The sequence below is a fragment of the Ustilago hordei genome (genome assembly GCF_900519145.1).
Source record: "Ustilago hordei strain Uho2 genome assembly, contig: UHO2_contig_03, whole genome shotgun sequence".
NCBI lineage: Eukaryota > Fungi > Basidiomycota > Ustilaginomycetes > Ustilaginales > Ustilaginaceae > Ustilago > Ustilago hordei.
This window is the reverse complement of record NW_024545288.1, coordinates 738,720-755,436: the sequence shown is the minus strand read 5'-3', so window position 1 is coordinate 755,436 and position 16,717 is coordinate 738,720. Positions and strand designations below refer to the sequence as shown.

Sequence of the window (16,717 nt, the reverse complement as noted above, 5' to 3'; positions counted from 1 at the left end):
GCCGAAGAGCAGGAAGGGGGCAGGGGCGAACTAGGGGGTCGAATTCGGCATGGTCACAAAGGGCACAAGAACAGTAGGAACGAAATTTTTGATCAGATTGGAAAGGGGAACCCTAGAAAGGCGGAAGAGATTGAGGGGAGTGGTTGAAACCGAGCTGTCGAGACTATGGCGGAGGCCGGATTGGAGAGTGGTGTGAGTGGTGTCAGAAGCTGCTGCGGGGATGACGAGCAGAGAAGTTAGAAAGTAGCACCCCGAAATTTTTGAATGTTAGGGACCATCTTGGACGTCGACCAATCCTCCGACGGACCAGTGCGAGGCGAGGTGAGATGAGTTGAAGGGAGGTAAGATCAACAATCAACCGCAGCTCACCCTTACGGGCAACTAAACGACGCTTCTCTGCGAGCAAGGTCGGATGGAGGCATGACAAAATGCAGCCGAAGCCCACACAAACTGGCCCATCGTCCACAGGGCTGGGAACTGATCGGCAGCATGAAAACGGCAAAAGCGGCAGCTAACGGTGTGTAACTTGGCTTGGCCGCTGTCAACTACGGCGAGCAAGGGTGAGAATGTCACGCAAGGGCATCTCTGGTGTGTGTCTCAAGTTCTTCCAATACAGCACACGATACCCTCGAGACTGGAAAAAAAGGGGGTCCACAACTTGACCAAAAAGCCACGAGGGAATCATTCAAAAAGAAAAGAAAAAGGAAAAAGAAAAAAAGGGGGACCCCAGGCACTTGAACCTCCTGTCGCGTTAGGTCTCAGTTGAGTTCGCGTCAGTATTTGGCTCAACGGAATCGAGAAAAAAAATGGTGAAAATTTTGACAGATTCGTTTTGATTTTGCAATTGCCTCGCAAAAAGTGGCTTGCCGACCAGTCTATGAGATCACGTCTTTTGCCTTTTTCAAATGTTTTTTCAATTTTCAGAATCTTCGTTCACAAATTCGACCGAACTCCTGCCTTTTTGCGCTTTTGTGAAACTGACAATCAGCCACTTTTCACAGCTCGACCCCTCTCTCGCTGCAAGTGGTTCTCAGCTTATTCATTTTGTGCGAGCTCGCGATCCCATCAATCTGACAGCTTGGCTTTTGGCAAGATCGACTGGTGCGGCTTCGCTTAGAGTAGCCGGAGCAGCTCAATGGCGATTGCTGCGAAGCTTTCTTTCTTCCTGCCCTTTGTCTGCGCCCCCAACCCGAAAATAGGACTCGCCTGTAAAACCGAAGCTAGCCAGACAGCCTTCCTTGCTCCCTGCTCTCTTCCAAGCTTGTTTCTCTGGCTGAAGATCACGATCGACCCGACAGGCGCTCATGCCTTTCTCTTAATTTGTGGTGAGAAAGACGTGCCGGTTTTTGCATGCCAAAAAATGAGTGTACCTGTCAAACAGCTAGTCCCTTGGGTCTTTGCGCTCCTTTGATCAGTATGATTGCTCCGGTGATTGCTCGGCCGCTATCAGTGGCCATCGACTGAGTTAGAGTTATCAGAAGTATGATACGGCCTCGCACTTCCTGAAAGAGAGCCAGTCAGAAGCCTGTAATCGTGTTTCGAAAGTCGATTTAGGTTTGACTTGAAAGCGTGGGCGCAGAGCTGCAAAGGGCAACAGTCAAGCGATGATTAGGTCGAGAAAATGAAAAATCGGGAACTGAAAGCAGCCAAAGCCAGGAACAAAAGGCAGGAACAGTTTTGGCGCAGAAGAAGCACACACCAAAAAGTTGAGCCAGCCGATGGAATTTCCAAAAATGGGGCCTCTGCCACCTCTCTCTTTTTCATCACGGCAGGGCTTGCAGGTTAAATGTGGGAATTTTAGAAACTGAGCTGCAAGCTAGATTTTTCACTGAGCCGCCCACCTCGAAAAGAAGGCGCAGCAAGGAGGTTGCTTGTCAACAGCACAGCGCGATGTCTGCAACGCAAACGCCCCGCAAGGAGACGACGCCTGATTGTCGCTTTCTTTGACTGGTCAGACATCGAACGCTGCAGCCACACCCATTCACTCATTCACGCACGCAGTCAATCGAACTTGCCAAGCTGAGATTCCAAATCTGGGCTTATCCAAACCGCTTCAATTCGATTGGTGACTGCAGAATACTACATCCCTTTGTTCTTGTTCTTCTCTTGGCTGTTCCATATCGGGCGCAGGAACATGATCAGGAATGTGACAGTAGCCAACAAAGGGGCTCGTTGCTGCGGCGCGGTATTGACCGAGCTTAGCCCCTGTGAGCATGTCAAGAGTGAATCGTTGATACGGGTCTCACGAACCCCTACAAGGACCCGACAGCGCTGTCCGTCTTACACAACACACTTTGGCATGGCTCGACCCTGTCGATCGCTCAGCATGTGCCGATGTGACAGCCTTCTTTAGGGTCACGATTGCGCTGCTAAAACCGCAATCAACCTTCTCATTCTTGTCGAAGCTCCGATCGCAAGCATGGCCCTGATGCAAGAAGATTGTCCCGCAATCAATTTTCTTTATCGGATCACTGCCATGCGAACGGCACAGATAGCTTCTATCCCGACTGCGGTGGCGGTCAAGCGGTGGCGGAGTTGAGCGATGATCATGATCGGTTTTTTCCCACACTCGAGTCGCAATCCTCTTTCGGCCGGCGACGATGCATTTTGATCGATAGCACCCTCATTCTTTCTCTATCCGCTGTCGCCGCGTTCGGCAACCATCTTTCCGATTCCCACATCTTTGTGCTGTGGTAGTGTATGCCACCATGGATGTACCCCACGAGCCGCTTTTGCCATACATCCCACACAAGGGTTGAGGGTTAGCTTGCCGGACCGTTCGCTATCCGTTCTTCCACGAGGCTGTGATTAGCTCTGTCGTTTCTCGGTGATCTTTCATCGCACATCAACGTGGTGCTTTTTAAGTTTCGGCGAAATATGTTCAATTGTACCAGCCACTTCTCTTTCAACCTTCACGAACTGAGAGCTAGGAACATAGATCATGGTTCAAATTGACACAAAAGATGGACTGGGAAACAAACTTGGTGCCTGGAACGACGGCGTCTCTCGAATCGTGGCTTGCAAGAAGAAGGGATCGTCTCGGAGGAATTTCACAGCTTGAATGCCGTTCGTGTCTGAGCCAGGCTTTGAATTCAACTTGAATTTCAACCACGCTGCTCGACTGCCCGTTTCTGTGGGAAATGCATCAGAAACTCCTCTCGTGGTTGAGCCGTGCTTCCATGCCTAAGCGGTAGTCAAGCGAGCGAAAGCAAAGTGAGCTTAATTTTTGTATTGAGCGATTCTCGGGGTGCATTAATTTGATATCCTTGCATGTGTATTCATGTTTAAAAAGGGCAAGCAAACGCTTCCAGAATCCGTAACTGAGCGTGAGCATCGCCTCTCAAACCCCGCCGGGATCGGCCTCCTTCCTTCCTTTGGCCTTAATGCTGCGTGCCTGGCATAGCTCGATACCACTTTACAGCCGCCGACACTACTGCAAGTCTCGCTCACTACTGCTGCTGTTGCTGACTTTTGCGTACATCTCGCTTCAGATTGCCGAAAGTCGCACCGCACCGGCTCATCTCCGTCCATCGGAATGTTGGACCCCTGATTATCGCACTCTCGAGCTCAATCTTCGATCGATGGCCTCGTGTAGGTTCAAAGCATCGGACGCTTGACTCGCTTCCCGACAAAGATTCCGGATCCGAATCAAAGCTACATCATAGCTTTTCATTGACGCAGCAACACCATTGTGTGAGTTTCGCTCTTGAGTGCGGTTTAGGATGAAAGAAGGAGCCGACTGTCGCAAAGCGTTAAGGCGGCTTACGGTATCTGCCGGCCGTATCCAAGAGACCAACAAAGATCTAGTCTTTGCGACCAGCGGGCCATAAACGAAACGGGCAAACATTCCCAACTTGTTCGTGTAATGACACATTTCTCTCTCCAGTCAACATCCTTTCTTCCAGAGGCATTGATCGTCTGAGCCTTAGTAATGGTGGAGCCAATGTCTCAAATCCCGTGACAAAGCACGCAAACGCGGTCAACCTCTTTAAGCGCGGAGACTTTGTAAAGTGTTTACGGCTCAACCTGGTCCGCTTTCTGAAGCTGCAGCTGCTTCCACCGCAAACGGTGGTGAACCCACTCTATCGAATCGCGTAAAGTAGTAGCGTGTAGCGTTCATTGGGCAGAAAGAGGGGCTCAGAGAGATGGATCGATGGCGAATCACAATTTTCCAGGGGACAAGCTCTGTTTGTGATCTGCAAGTGACAATCAATTTGCGGCGGCGCAGCAATTACACTCCCTTTCTTCTCGATTCAAATTTCAGAAACCGAAATTGAAGGCCTCCGTTCCGGCTGCTTGACCAAAAGATTCGAGGGTACCCGCCGTCCAAAGGGACCTCAGATGCCACGAGGGACTGTAACAAAAGCAAAAGCTCGGTCAGCATTTCCAGCAGCCACCAACGCAGAGTCAAATGTAGTGGATCGAAGGACAAAGCCCGATCAAGTATTAAGGTTCAAACACATGAGACTTTCTCATGATCTAATCATTCTTACAAAGGTGCACGACTGTGTCAATATGATCTCCGCTCTGATCGTCTCCCCCACGCCAGGCCAAGCCAAGCCATCTTCTTCAACAATGCTTTTGTTCATGTAAAGAGAAGGTCTTAATACTGGCATTTGAATCGGAGATGGTGATGTGATTGGACCAGAGAGAGACGCTGATTTTGTGTTCCGGCAAGAGGAACGAATGCTGTAGACCATCGCCATTGCTTTGTCCCGAACAAACGAGTTTTGCCGTGAGTGAGTGACCTTCACTGTGGCGCAATACTTGAACATCTACTTGAGCAGTCTTGCATCTTCTCATCGAATCAAACGTTCGCTTTGAGGCAAAAGCTTCTCCGAGACGAGCCGAGCTCTATTGCTGGTGATATGAGAAAGGTAGAATGACAGGAATGATGCCGGAGAAGTCGATCTCGCAGGCTGCTTCTGTTCTTCCAGGCGAGCAGTTGAAGATACATTGGCATTCCAATCGGACTTAAAAGGTTTACCCGAGACACCGACAGAGCGAGGTCGTGAACAAACAATATGCATACAAAATGTATGAAAGGTTGTCATGGTAACCTCTCAGGAGTATTGCAGGAAGCACTTGACTCATCTCAGTATGGCGTGCTCAGAAGATAATGCTAAGGTATATATATGCTCAATGTAGTCACACTCATCCATAGAAATGATAAGCATTCAAGAAGTCATACGTTTGTGGTAAGGGAGCCTGATCGTGGCTCCAAGACAGCGTATTATACCTTGCTATCTTCAATTCGAGCAAGAGGAGGTCGATGTTGCTAACGTCGGCAAGCCTCATCATTTTGTTTGCCATTCCTAGCTACGTGGCTTCTCAATCGAAGGACTACAATCTATCCCCTTAATCAACAACAATCAGCTTTTAGCTCGCGTAGAAGCAACGCGATCAACGCACGTGTGTGTGTGTCTGTCTGTCTGTCTCAGGTCTTTGGACGAGCTGAGATTCCAGGGTCGGTCTATTTTCTGTTGAAAGTAAAGACGTTTTGGGTTCCGATAGCTGGCGATCGGGGATAGTCTAAGTACGACGTCACTACTCTGTTAAGGCAGAAACATATACTCAATTGACTGAATAGGTGTGGCGAGAGCCCTGTGAGATATATATACATCTGGATGGTACACGCCGGATGTGGGTGTATCCTCCTTCATGACGATGCCTGACAACGAGCGGGACCATGTTGTATCCGATCTCTGATGAGATCGGCTTCGCCCGATCCCTCCCGTATCGTCTCATGTTCCCTCACATCATCATGTTGGATTGCTAATTTTCAACATTTTCTTGTCGCTTCCCAACTTTCTTCGTGTTTGCACCCGAGGTTGGGGTGTTCCCGATGATACAGCGCACACCATTCATGCTCCCAATCCGCACGAAAAGGAAAAAGATGGAAAACTTAGAAGGCAAGCAATGGTGACTAAGCTTTTCTTATCCGATCCGAACCCAACCTTGAGAGCAGCCTCGGACTTGCTTAGGGGTGAGAACAGCATGCTCAGATCTCAAGGTCCAGACATGAAGTAACGATGAAAGAACAGATCGACGCATCTGCCGATCCCTCAACCTCGCGCTACCTTGCCCTCATGCTTATGCCCCTCACTCCTCGTACCGATGTCAAACAACGCCGTTGCCGCCGCCAGTGGTCGTCGTCATATCACACGAAAATTCTTTGGGCGTATGAAGGTCATGATCGCCGTCTTGTCTCACACGCTGATTGAGACCCTCTTCTTTCCCACGCAGCTTTACTTGCAAGATCGACGATAAGGAGCCGCGCATCACACGATCTTAGCCGCAATAGCGGACCGGAGTCATGGCGGCTCAAGATCGATCGAACGCACCGGATGCCGGTAAGATGCTCTATGTTATCATCTGACAGCTTTTCAATAGGGGCTTGCCGAGAGTTCAGCCGAAGAAGCGCAACCATGATCATGAGCCTGATCAGAGCTCATATTCTTACTTGAAACGGTTCAGTCGATAGCATGGCAAGGCATCAGATCTATTGCGAATTGCCGAAGAATAGAGGGATGGTTGTCCATTGCTTCATAAACAAAGCAGCTCTTGCGGCCGAGTACTAACGCCCATGACCCTTAACCACCAGCTTTCTCTGAATCCGCAGTATCTCCTTACAAAGATCCTCATGACTCTTCTTCAACGTCTTTGCGTCCTCAAACTTCCTCGCTTTTGCTGCGCTTTCCACGTAGTCTGCAACCAGCTTCTCCTGCTCTAACAGCACGTTGAGCTGCTCTCTGAGTTGAGCTGCGTCAGCATTTGCATCCGCTTCATCGTCCTCCTCCTCGTCAGGGTTGAGTTGTTCATCCAGTTCTGCCGCAGAGTTAGCTCGCAGACTGCTTCCGCCACTTCCACCGCCAAAAAGCGATCTGGATGATACAATTGAGCTCACTGATACCTTGTTGCTGTGCTGCGCACGACGCGGTCCCAACCTCGGCGATGCAGGCTGAGGAGACCCTGGAGCGCTACCTGTCGTGTCTGAACCTCCGTCACTCTTCTTACTCCCCAACCTGGGCAAACTTTGCAAGGGCAACATGTTCTGCTGCAAAAACAGATGAGCTCTCGTGAAGATGGCATATTGAATCCTCTCCTGCGCTGCATCACCTGCAGAGTCGGAAGGCAGCGCTCGAATTCGTTTCGCCAACTCATCATAAGTCGCAAAATTAGCTAAAAGTTGCTTCCTTGCCTGCACAGCATCTCTTTGCAGCTCGATGTTTGCTCTGATACTAGACCCTAGTGCTGCGGTCTGATCTTGCTTCTGCAACCCCAAAACCATCTCTTGAAACTCCGGAAGCGATTGTTCGATCTCCTTTTGAACTCGCATGAGCGCTTCATACAGCTTCATGAAGACAGGGAGCGGTTCATCGTCCATCATGTATTGACGCTTGCGTACGATCGATTTGCAGTCGCGGCAGACGCGAACGCCTTTCGACGAAGCAGGGTTGGAGGTGGACGAGGACGAGGATGAAGTGGTGCCTTCTTTAACTTCTTCTATCCGACCAGTGATAGGGTCAGCAACGATGTTGCCCGAGCACTTGCTTTCGAGTTCTGCCTTCTCCTCTGCGGTCAAAGTTTTGCCTGTTCCTGAACCCATCTGTTCTGCCCATGCCAAGCGTGTAAGGTGAGGCGAAGCGCATACGACCCGCCCACAGAGTCGACAGTGATGCTTGCGAACGGTAAAGCTGAAAGGAGTGGCGCAGATAGGACAAGCTTTCGCCTCTGAGTCGTCTTGCCAGTTGACAATGGTCTGCTCTGCTTGACGAATTGCTGGATCTTCACCACGACCACGAGCTCGGAACGACGTCCAAAGATCACTGCCTCCTTTCCTGATGAGACTGCTAGGATTTCGTTTGAACTCGTCAAGATCCAAGTCGATGAAAGAGGAGCCAAATGACTTCTTCGCTGCTGGACCGGCCGACGCTTTTTCCGTATCGCTGACAGGTTCGAAGTGTATCGCAATGAGCTTGGCTAGTCGACGATCCATACGTTGCTCTTCCATCTCTCCTTCGCTTCGGCCTTTACGTCGTAGTTCGGCAAATTCGCTTGTTCGGATGCGCAAGACACCTTTTGGTTGGAAGCCTGATCGATATGCTGTTGTTCTTCCATCAGAGGTTGGAAGCGCCATGGTTTGACCTGTTGCCGCCGGGTTTGCTCCCGCGGCTTGTGCCAGTGCTACACCTTGTGGGACTGGAATGGGACCCAGTCTGGACTGCGCTGCTAGCAGCGCAGCATAGGAGTTGACGTGAGCTGGTATAGAGGTTCCAGAAGCGCCAATGATGGGCGTCAAAGATCGACTGCCATGAGGACTGCCAACAGCCGATGAAGCTTTACTATATCCGGGAACACTAGACGCTGTACTCGAGGCAACAGAAGTGCTGCCGTTCGCGCTGCCGTTGCTAGTCGCACCGTTGCGGGTCGTGTTGTGAGTAGAATTTGCTGCGGCAGGCTTGCTTTGGATTCTGCTAGACGTCCGAGGTGAATCCGGCATCTTCTGAGGTGCAGGAGGCGAGTCGGTTGCACGAACTGTCGATGCCGAAGCATTGCTCTGAGTGCGGTCATGGCGCATCGACGCAGTTGAGTTCGAGGCCGACGTGCTAGAAGACGCCTGAGCTTGAGTGGACGATGAAACTACCTGCTTGGCATTAGCGGATGATGGTGTTGAGCTGTTAGATGCGAGTTTCGAAGCAACTCGCAATGGCGGTGGAGGCGCATCAAGGTCACGATGAGGCCGAACAAGCCCGACGCCCAATGGCGAGGCGACGGCTGGTTGGCCGAAGGAGGATGCTGTTCGGGATGGTGTGACTGGCTGACGAGTGGACGCCGAAGATGTAGTTCGGCGATGTGATGGCTCTCTGCCTTCCAGCCTGGCACTCGTAGATGGACTACCACTGCTCGTTTGCTTTCCAGCCGAAGATGATGCAGTTGAACGTATACTCTCTCCGCTTGGGCGATGTGAAGCTGACGCGGAGCTTGGAGAGGGCGTCGAAGATTCTGCCTCTGGAGGCGTTGCTGGTGTCTGAGATACGCTGGAGCCGTTTCGAAGGTGACCTTTGCGCTGATATGGGACATATGAGAGGCGCTTGGCGGAGGCTGAGGTGTCTGATGACGGACCCGCCGCTCCTTCCGCCGTCATGGCGGCCGGTTCTCGCTTGGTTGTCGAGGCAGAGCTGATGGACTCTTCGTCTTGTTTGTCGAACTGTCAGCGCTGAGGTAAGCTTGTGCTGAGCTAGGCGGTCATTAATTGCTAGGGTGTGATGCGGAGATTATTTAAGTCTCAAATGATGGACGAATGATCCGCTGTGATGCTACGCTCTGGGACTGGAGGTTTGGAAGCGCTTGAGTCGGCGCACACGTCCGTGTTGAGGTTGTTGCAGTCGTCAGTGCTGCGATTGGGTGAATAGTGACTGAGATAGCCCTGTTGCTGCCCGTGGACGGCGCAGCCAGCTGGTCGTCGACACTTGTTCGGACGTCAGCAGAAGCCCGGGGGGAATCAGTGGATGATGGTGTGGAGCGGATGTGAAGATGATGGATCTGAGTCGGAGATTGACAACAAGAAAGCGAAGCGATGCAGCTGCACAACATGCACCAGCCTGAGCTGCCCATGTGGAGTTCTGCAGTGCACAGATTTACACACTGACACACCACCTGATTTTGACATGCTCGGCTATCTGCTGCTCTAAGACCCTATTTTCGGAACTCTTCAGATCAGGGTTCGCTCTTTTCCTCAAAGACCCCAAGCTCCTGTCTGCTCGCAAAGGCATGCGGGCGAATCAGGTTCTGCTGCACAGATGGGAAGATGTGTATGTTGGAAGCCACCCAAGCTTCAGATAAATACCATTGAAGAGTGAAAAATGATTGATGCGAATGCAAGGACAAGAGAAAGATACATGTGACAAGTGAACCGTGACTAAACAGAGATCCCAGGAGAGAGCGGTGAGACATCGAGAGAGGAGTAGCTCAGGAGAGTGTTTGTTTTGGGGGGAAAAAGTTGGAGGACAATCTTTATGATACCGAGTAGACCATGGCGAGAAATAGTCAGGAATGGGTGGGCATTAGATACGGCGCAAGGCAACGATCTGAACTTCAAGTTCGCACTCAGCGATCGGGCATGGCTCCTGATCATCAATCCTGGACTGGAGCACATCCCACAGCGAGTCAAGCACGAACTCAACAGCACCTTTGCTGAGCTTGCCCTTCTCGCGCAAGATGGCACGGAAGTGTGACTCGTATAGGTTCTTGAAGAGCTGGATCATGTGCTCGGCAAATGCGACACGCGAAAGGGTGCCTGCTTGCAGTGCCTTCCACGCGGGGTGCGGCAATCGCAGAGGCTCAGCTTCGCTGACTAGAGCGGGGGGAGCATCAGTAGAGATAGGCTCATCGCCCAAGCCGCAGCTCCACTCGACCTTCCACAGGTGCTTGACCGACTTGAGCACGTTGCGTGTCTGGCGTGGAGTACGTGCATGCATAGGCAAGCTAAGCAGATGACGAGCGACATCGCTCTTGAGCATGCCACAGGAGACGAGTCGTTGAAGACAGGGGGCGAGTGTATTAGTGAGAGTGGACCAGATGTCAGAAGGTCGCTGGGGGGTGTCTGCTGGACAAGCGGTGCTTGCGAAGGAAGGCCGGTTGGGCGATGAATTGGAACGTCTTCGCTCCTTGCGCAGCAGTGGGATGCGCTGCGAACCTGCCTCAGCATCAACGCCGTTGCCGTTGCTGCGAGACTGGATACCATTCTCTGATGCAAGCGATACGGCCCCGCGCTCCACCTCAATCGAGCCGATGCTGTGAACGGTCGATCTCGGTCGATCAGGCAGGACAACGTTGCTGTCCTCCGATCGAGCAATGTAGGCCAACACGATGATACCGCCCTTGCGGAATTCGTGTGCCCTCGCCGTGAGGAATGCGGCGAGTTCGGCGTGTGCCGACGTCGAAAGCGATACGGTGGGGTTCCTCGGCGTATGCGACCAGTGCAAATCCATCAAGCTGATTCCAAGATGCAATGTGGAAGGAGGTGCGATGCGGGATGCAAAGGGTCGCGAGACAAAGCTTGGGAAGACGGCGTTGTGAAGAGGAGGCTCATGCATCGCCTGCCACTGTGGATGCAGATAAGATTCCGGGTTGGTTTCAAGCATCTGCGACAAGGGACGGAAGTCGGCCTGTGGCGAATCCTCGTGAATGATGGAGAAGCTGACTTTGCAGGGGTAATCAGCCGAGGCGTCGACGCCAAGAATGGATCGCAACGATGCTGCACCGTCCAAACCAGGGAAGTAGTCGATGGCATCTTCGCTCTTGCCTGTCTCCCTTCTCGGTGTGTCTGCGTGCGCCTTCTGCACGAAAGACGAGATGATGGGTTGCATGAGATTGATGGACCTCGTGTTCAGGCTTCCGTACTCAGCAATGGTGACGGTCTCGCCTTCCTCGCCCGATAATGGAATGCTCGAAACGAGATATGGTAGCACCTCCGAAACCTTTGCACGAACACCAGGACCAAAGTGACTTCCGCCTCCGAGGCCAAGCAAGGCGGCTTGCGTTGGGCCATGTCCGCCAGAAGCGAGACCTTGTCGGATGGACTTCCAGCCAGCAGGCTCGCCGTGATGCGTTGCATCTTGCACGGGGCTGGAGGAAGTGGTAATCGCGGCAAATGGGTTGCCGGAGAAGGGATGCTGAGAATCAGGCGAAAGCATGACTTTGTCGCCGAGCGAAGGCGTCTCGAGCTGTGTACTGCCGCCGAACGATGCGTGCGCCTGCGTGCTGCTTCGACCGCCCAAGGACGGCTCTGGCTCGACGCTGGTGGTTGCTGACAGTGGTGTGTCTGCATTGAAGCTACCGGGTAGACCTTGTGTTGAGATCTTGGCCTCGTTGCGAAGAGAGATGTAGTTGTTCTGATAGTACTGCTGCTTTTCAATCTCTGCAGTGATGGCAGGTGAGGCGGCAGCCGGAATGATGGGATCATGCGTGTCGGCACGGTGATGACGACCACGAATCATAGGCTCCATGCGATGCTTGGGTTGACGCGAGCCCGTCGTGCGCCGACGATGGAGATCTCCCTCGATGCCGTCGCCAACAAAGTCTGGGCTGGGCTGGTCACGACTTCTGTATGGGAGGCTGGTGGCGGCCGATGTGGTTCCTGGAGCGTCAAATTCGAGTCTAGACGCCGGTGACAGGTCCGAGTTGGGGCTTTCTTGTGCGGCCAAAGATGAAGGCTCGAAGCCGCTCTGATGCGGACGCGAATAGCGCGGCTCGGCAAGGCCCGAGAGAGCAGCTGCTCTGGCGCCAGAAACGTGGGTCAAGAGAGCAGAAGAAGCAAGGCTGACGCCGAGACCCATTTCGAGTCCTGTGGCGACTATACTGCTGACTTCTGTCGGACAAGTGCCGAGAGCGGAATGTGATGACATTGCTGGTGGAGTGAGACCCTCGACCATTCCAACCTGGTAGAGTGATGACTTGGAGAAGGCTGGAGCTGGACCCCTTTCAAGCATGGGTTCGAGCTCGGCAGCTGTGGTGGTAGACACCTTGTCGGAAGAAATGCGAGGCTTGGAGCTCATGTTGCCAGTCGGATGCTCGGGCCCTCGCCTCGCGCCAAGTGGCTGAGAGCGTTCTTGCATGTCGGCGAAGGTTTGAGCAGGTGCCGAGGGCGTGAGATCGTAGTCGACAGGACTGGTGGTCATGGCTGCATTGGTGGTGGCTGGCATGGGCAGCAGCACTTCCTACAGAATTAATCCTACAGGTGAATGAAGAGCGACTGTGGTACAGAGCCCTGCTGGTCCGATGAGAGACGGATCGAGGCTGGTTGATGGGGTGAGCCCGTTGAGCTGGGCACGTCGTGAGTCGATCAAGGACGAAGGCTGCGTGATGACATGGAAGGAGGCGGCTAATCAGTGGACCAGCTCCTTGGGCCAGCTGGTAGTACTACTGAGTCGAGCTTTATACGTCGAGGTGATGATTGAGGTGTAGCGTGATCGATCGCGCCGATCAAATGATGCTAGTCGGGGTTAGGGCACGAGGTTTGCAGCGAAAAAATTGAAGTGCAAGATGCTATGGAACTTTCCGTGCGGTACAGTCTAAGTTGGCTGAACAAGATGGCGAGATCTGATTGTCGAGACACGCTGAGGTACAGACGGTGGCGGGCAGAAGGGTGCTGAAGGTGTTCGGATGAAGTGCCCAAAGAGAAGAGGAGAGAAACACCAAGAAGAGAGAGTGCGGGGCAGCGAGATGAAGTGAGAATGGGCGTTGGGCGGGAAAGTGGAATCAAGGTGCTGATGAAGGGCGGCGCACAGTTCCAGATTCTGCGCCGGAGGCTGTCGAGTTGGAAGGTCCGTCCGCAGTTACACTATTGGATTGCTTGATTTGGAGATGGATTTGTGCCAGCGGACGAGGCCAGAGGAGGCGTCCTAGAGAGCGTGGTCGGGGTAATGCTGAATGTGAGCTGGAGTATTGGAGGGGGTTGGTGTGGGACCAGAAGCTGAGCTTGTCGGTGGTGGTGATGATGAGGAGGAGGAGGATGGGAATAGCCAAAAGCAAAGGACCAACAGCGGCGAATAGGCCAAGAGGAGGTTGAGTCGAGTTGAGGTGTAAATTAACTTTACGATCTGTGAGAAATAGAGAAGGCAGACGAGAGAGAAGCGTTCCGCGATGAGAAGCTGCCAAAAAGCTCAAAAGTCCATCACTTTGCGGCGGCCTCGTGCAGCGGCAAAAGAGGAGACAGAGAGACAAGGGCAGCTACGGTATCAAGGTCCGACGGCTATTCAAGGGGATATCAAACTTTACAGTTGTATGCTGCTCTGTGTTCACAATTCTTGTCGCATGTGACTGTGACTGCTGAGCAATCTAGCGTGTGCACGCCCAAGTGACACAGCGGAAGCGCAACAGCAGCGGTCGCACAGCGCGGATAAGGAAGGCCTTCGAAGCGAGACAAAAGTCAGAGAGAATTTTCCAGATTCCAGATTTCGAGGGTGTCGGTCAAAAAGAAATTCGGGGAAAATCCAAAGCAAAAATCGATCCTCTCTGCCATTTGAAGCGGCCTTCGGTGTTGTCATGGCTGCAGCCTCCCGTCCATAAAATTGCCGTGCACCAATTTGAGCCGTCACTGCCACGCAGCAAATGTAATTTAAGAAAAGGGCTCAATCAAATGCATAGCCCATCTCAACGTGGACCCTCGGCATTGTTACACCAGCTGCAAAGCGCTATGCAGCTGCGATGCTTCCTTCTTTTTATCCAAGTGGAGGAGAAGAGCGGAAAGGGGTTTGTCGGCCCCCCCAACCACCCCCTTTTTTTTTTTTTTTTTTTTTTTTTTTTTTTTTTTTTTTTTCCTTTTTTTGGCCGATCGCTCGTTGTTCAATTAAATATAGATAGGAATCAGTGACCTTGCAACCACATGGCTTGCGCCTCTCGTGTTGCTCTACTTTCTCGTATCTTAGAGGACGAGACATGTGTGAACAGTAAGACATGGCTGCCGTATTCATAATCTCCTCATGCTTTCCACTGCAGCGATATGAGTTGATGTGGGCCATCGGTAGCTGGAATTGACTTCCGGTGGGCGTTGAATCTGGTTGCATGCATACAAGTGACCGACAGTGACATAGAAAAATAAAAGGCGCCGAGACGCTTCTGGTCTCGCTCTCGCTTTCAGAGCCTCTTTTCTGGAAAATGCCAGGCCCTCTTCAATTCTCGCACCTCGCGTTGTGTAAGCGAGGAACAAGGCCAACGCCATAGACGCCCTCGAACCAAGGTTGGCGAGGACGAGATGCTCGGCTAAGGCTCTCCCATCCATGTCAAAAGGAATAAGCGGTCTCGGATCGACCAAAATCTCCTCACGGTTTCTTGTATATGTATCCCGCTAGCAGGAGGATTCGGCCCGTCCTTTCATGCTCTTCCTATACAGTCTTGCTGTGCATCCGCGACCAAATTTTGCTCCTTCTCTTCTGAGAGGCAGCGGCGGCTGTATGCGTCTCTAATCGCGCTTCCGAGGCGAGAGACCCTCAGACTGCCAGGCACATCTAAGAAATGTTCGATTACACACAAGGGCGATCAGAATATCATCCCCAAGTGATCCCATTATGTCGCGGGCCAAACCGAACAGAGCCGTGAAGAACTGGGGGCTTGCGTTCCAACTGTAGTACCACCCGTATGAATGATACTTGATCATCGCGCCCAACAGGATCCCCCGCATCTGCCAGTTGCAAACAACCATCATGCTCGAGTGACAAAAGTTAAGCTATGCGTGCATAAGAAGCTTGAGCGCCCATCTGCATCAAACTGCCTTGCTGGTCTGCAGCCAGACTCTCGACAAGCGTGCTTTTCGTTCTTCTTCCGGTACATGCAAGTTCGGATGGTGACACTACAACCCGCAATCGCACGGAAGAGTTTATTCCTAGCTACGACTTTGAACTTCGTGATCCCCACGAGCGTAGCGTAAATCGTATCGGCCAAGATGAGAAGGAGGATGCAAGCATAGATCAGGACCAAACACTCGCCGTTCGCGATGCGATGGAAGGCGATATCATTACCATCAGCCATTCACATTCGACTAGTATGAACACCTACAACGACTCGATCCCCCACTCTCGCTCCGCTTCTCAACCTGATACCTCTCGACATCACCAAAGACACAACCACTCTTTCTTACCTGCACGCCTCTCCACATCATGGCCATCTCTCTGGACACTCCGTCCAGAGGTAGCTTGGCATGATCAATTAACCAATACATACTGTGTGATGACACCAAGGTCTGGTGCTGATGATGTTGTTGATGCCAACACGAGTGTCCAGTGTGTTGACTGAGTGACTGAGTGATCCCCAGACTGCAGTGGATGACTGCCTTTGGTTTCTAATGATCGAGAGGGCCAGACCACAGTATGAACTGCCTTCAGTGTCAATCAATATCTGGACTGCAGTTAATACTGCCTTTGGATGATGTCAATGAGTGGTGATACAACACATGCACTATGATAGAAGCAATGTCTTGCAATTGCTACTGTTGACAAACTACTAATTATACTTATGTGAAAGTTATAGCTAGTATGATATGGTGTAGAGTGGATGGGGATCCACTCACTTGCTATGACGAGGAGCATGGTTATATAACCATTCCTGCAGCATTGCCTGCAACACTGCTCCTACTCTGGGAGGCCTCTTCGACACTGCTCCTTGTCAGGGGTCTCTTCAACTCTGCTCCTCCTCCTTGTCCTTCCTATCCTTCCCATCCACTGTGTGATGCTGCTCTCTGGCTCTGCTTCTCTCATGCCCTGTGGATGGATGGTCCTTGTGCCACTTCATCATAGTCAGGAGACATTCCCACTTCATATGGGTGGCAACTCACACCCCTTCATCTCCCTCCTGTCATCAGCACCCATCTGCTTGCACCAACTTCATTGTCATGTCAGGCCCCTACTTCATCCAGTGGCAACTGTCACCGGAATGGTTCCGTTCTCCGAGTCCGGAGCATTTGGGAGTGAAAATGCTTATACTTCAGTGTTGTGTGAATTGGGTACACCAGCTAAGGGACTAGCTGGTGTAGTGGTTTTGCTGCTCACTATGTTCGGTTTGGTTACCCGATTCCCGATCCCGTGACAGCAACCTCTCCTTTGTTTGTTTTCCTCCCCTTGCCATATTGGCAATAGAGGATTTCTCTCAAACTGATTTCTGTGAGGCCTGTTGTAGCAAGTGTGGTACTGCCAATTCTACTGACTCCTGTAGTAAGACC

The 16,717-nt window shown here is 52.0% G+C and overlaps 2 protein-coding genes across 2 annotated transcripts; both read right to left on the bottom strand.

Annotated features, from left to right (window-relative positions):
* Nucleotides 1–6,577: 6,577 nt before the first annotated feature.
* Nucleotides 6,578–9,148, bottom strand: UHO2_01857 (uncharacterized protein; the record flags this gene model as incomplete). Its single annotated transcript, XM_041559294.1, has 1 exon — nucleotides 6,578–9,148. One exon carries the CDS (start codon nucleotides 9,146–9,148, stop codon nucleotides 6,578–6,580), a length of 2,571 nt encoding a protein of 856 aa, XP_041415228.1.
* A 919-nt stretch (nucleotides 9,149–10,067) lies between these two features.
* UHO2_01856 (uncharacterized protein) lies at nucleotides 10,068–12,437 on the bottom strand (the record flags this gene model as incomplete). Its single annotated transcript, XM_041559293.1, has 1 exon — nucleotides 10,068–12,437. One exon carries the CDS (start codon nucleotides 12,435–12,437, stop codon nucleotides 10,068–10,070), a length of 2,370 nt encoding a protein of 789 aa, XP_041415227.1.
* Between the last annotated feature and the right edge of the window lie 4,280 nt (nucleotides 12,438–16,717).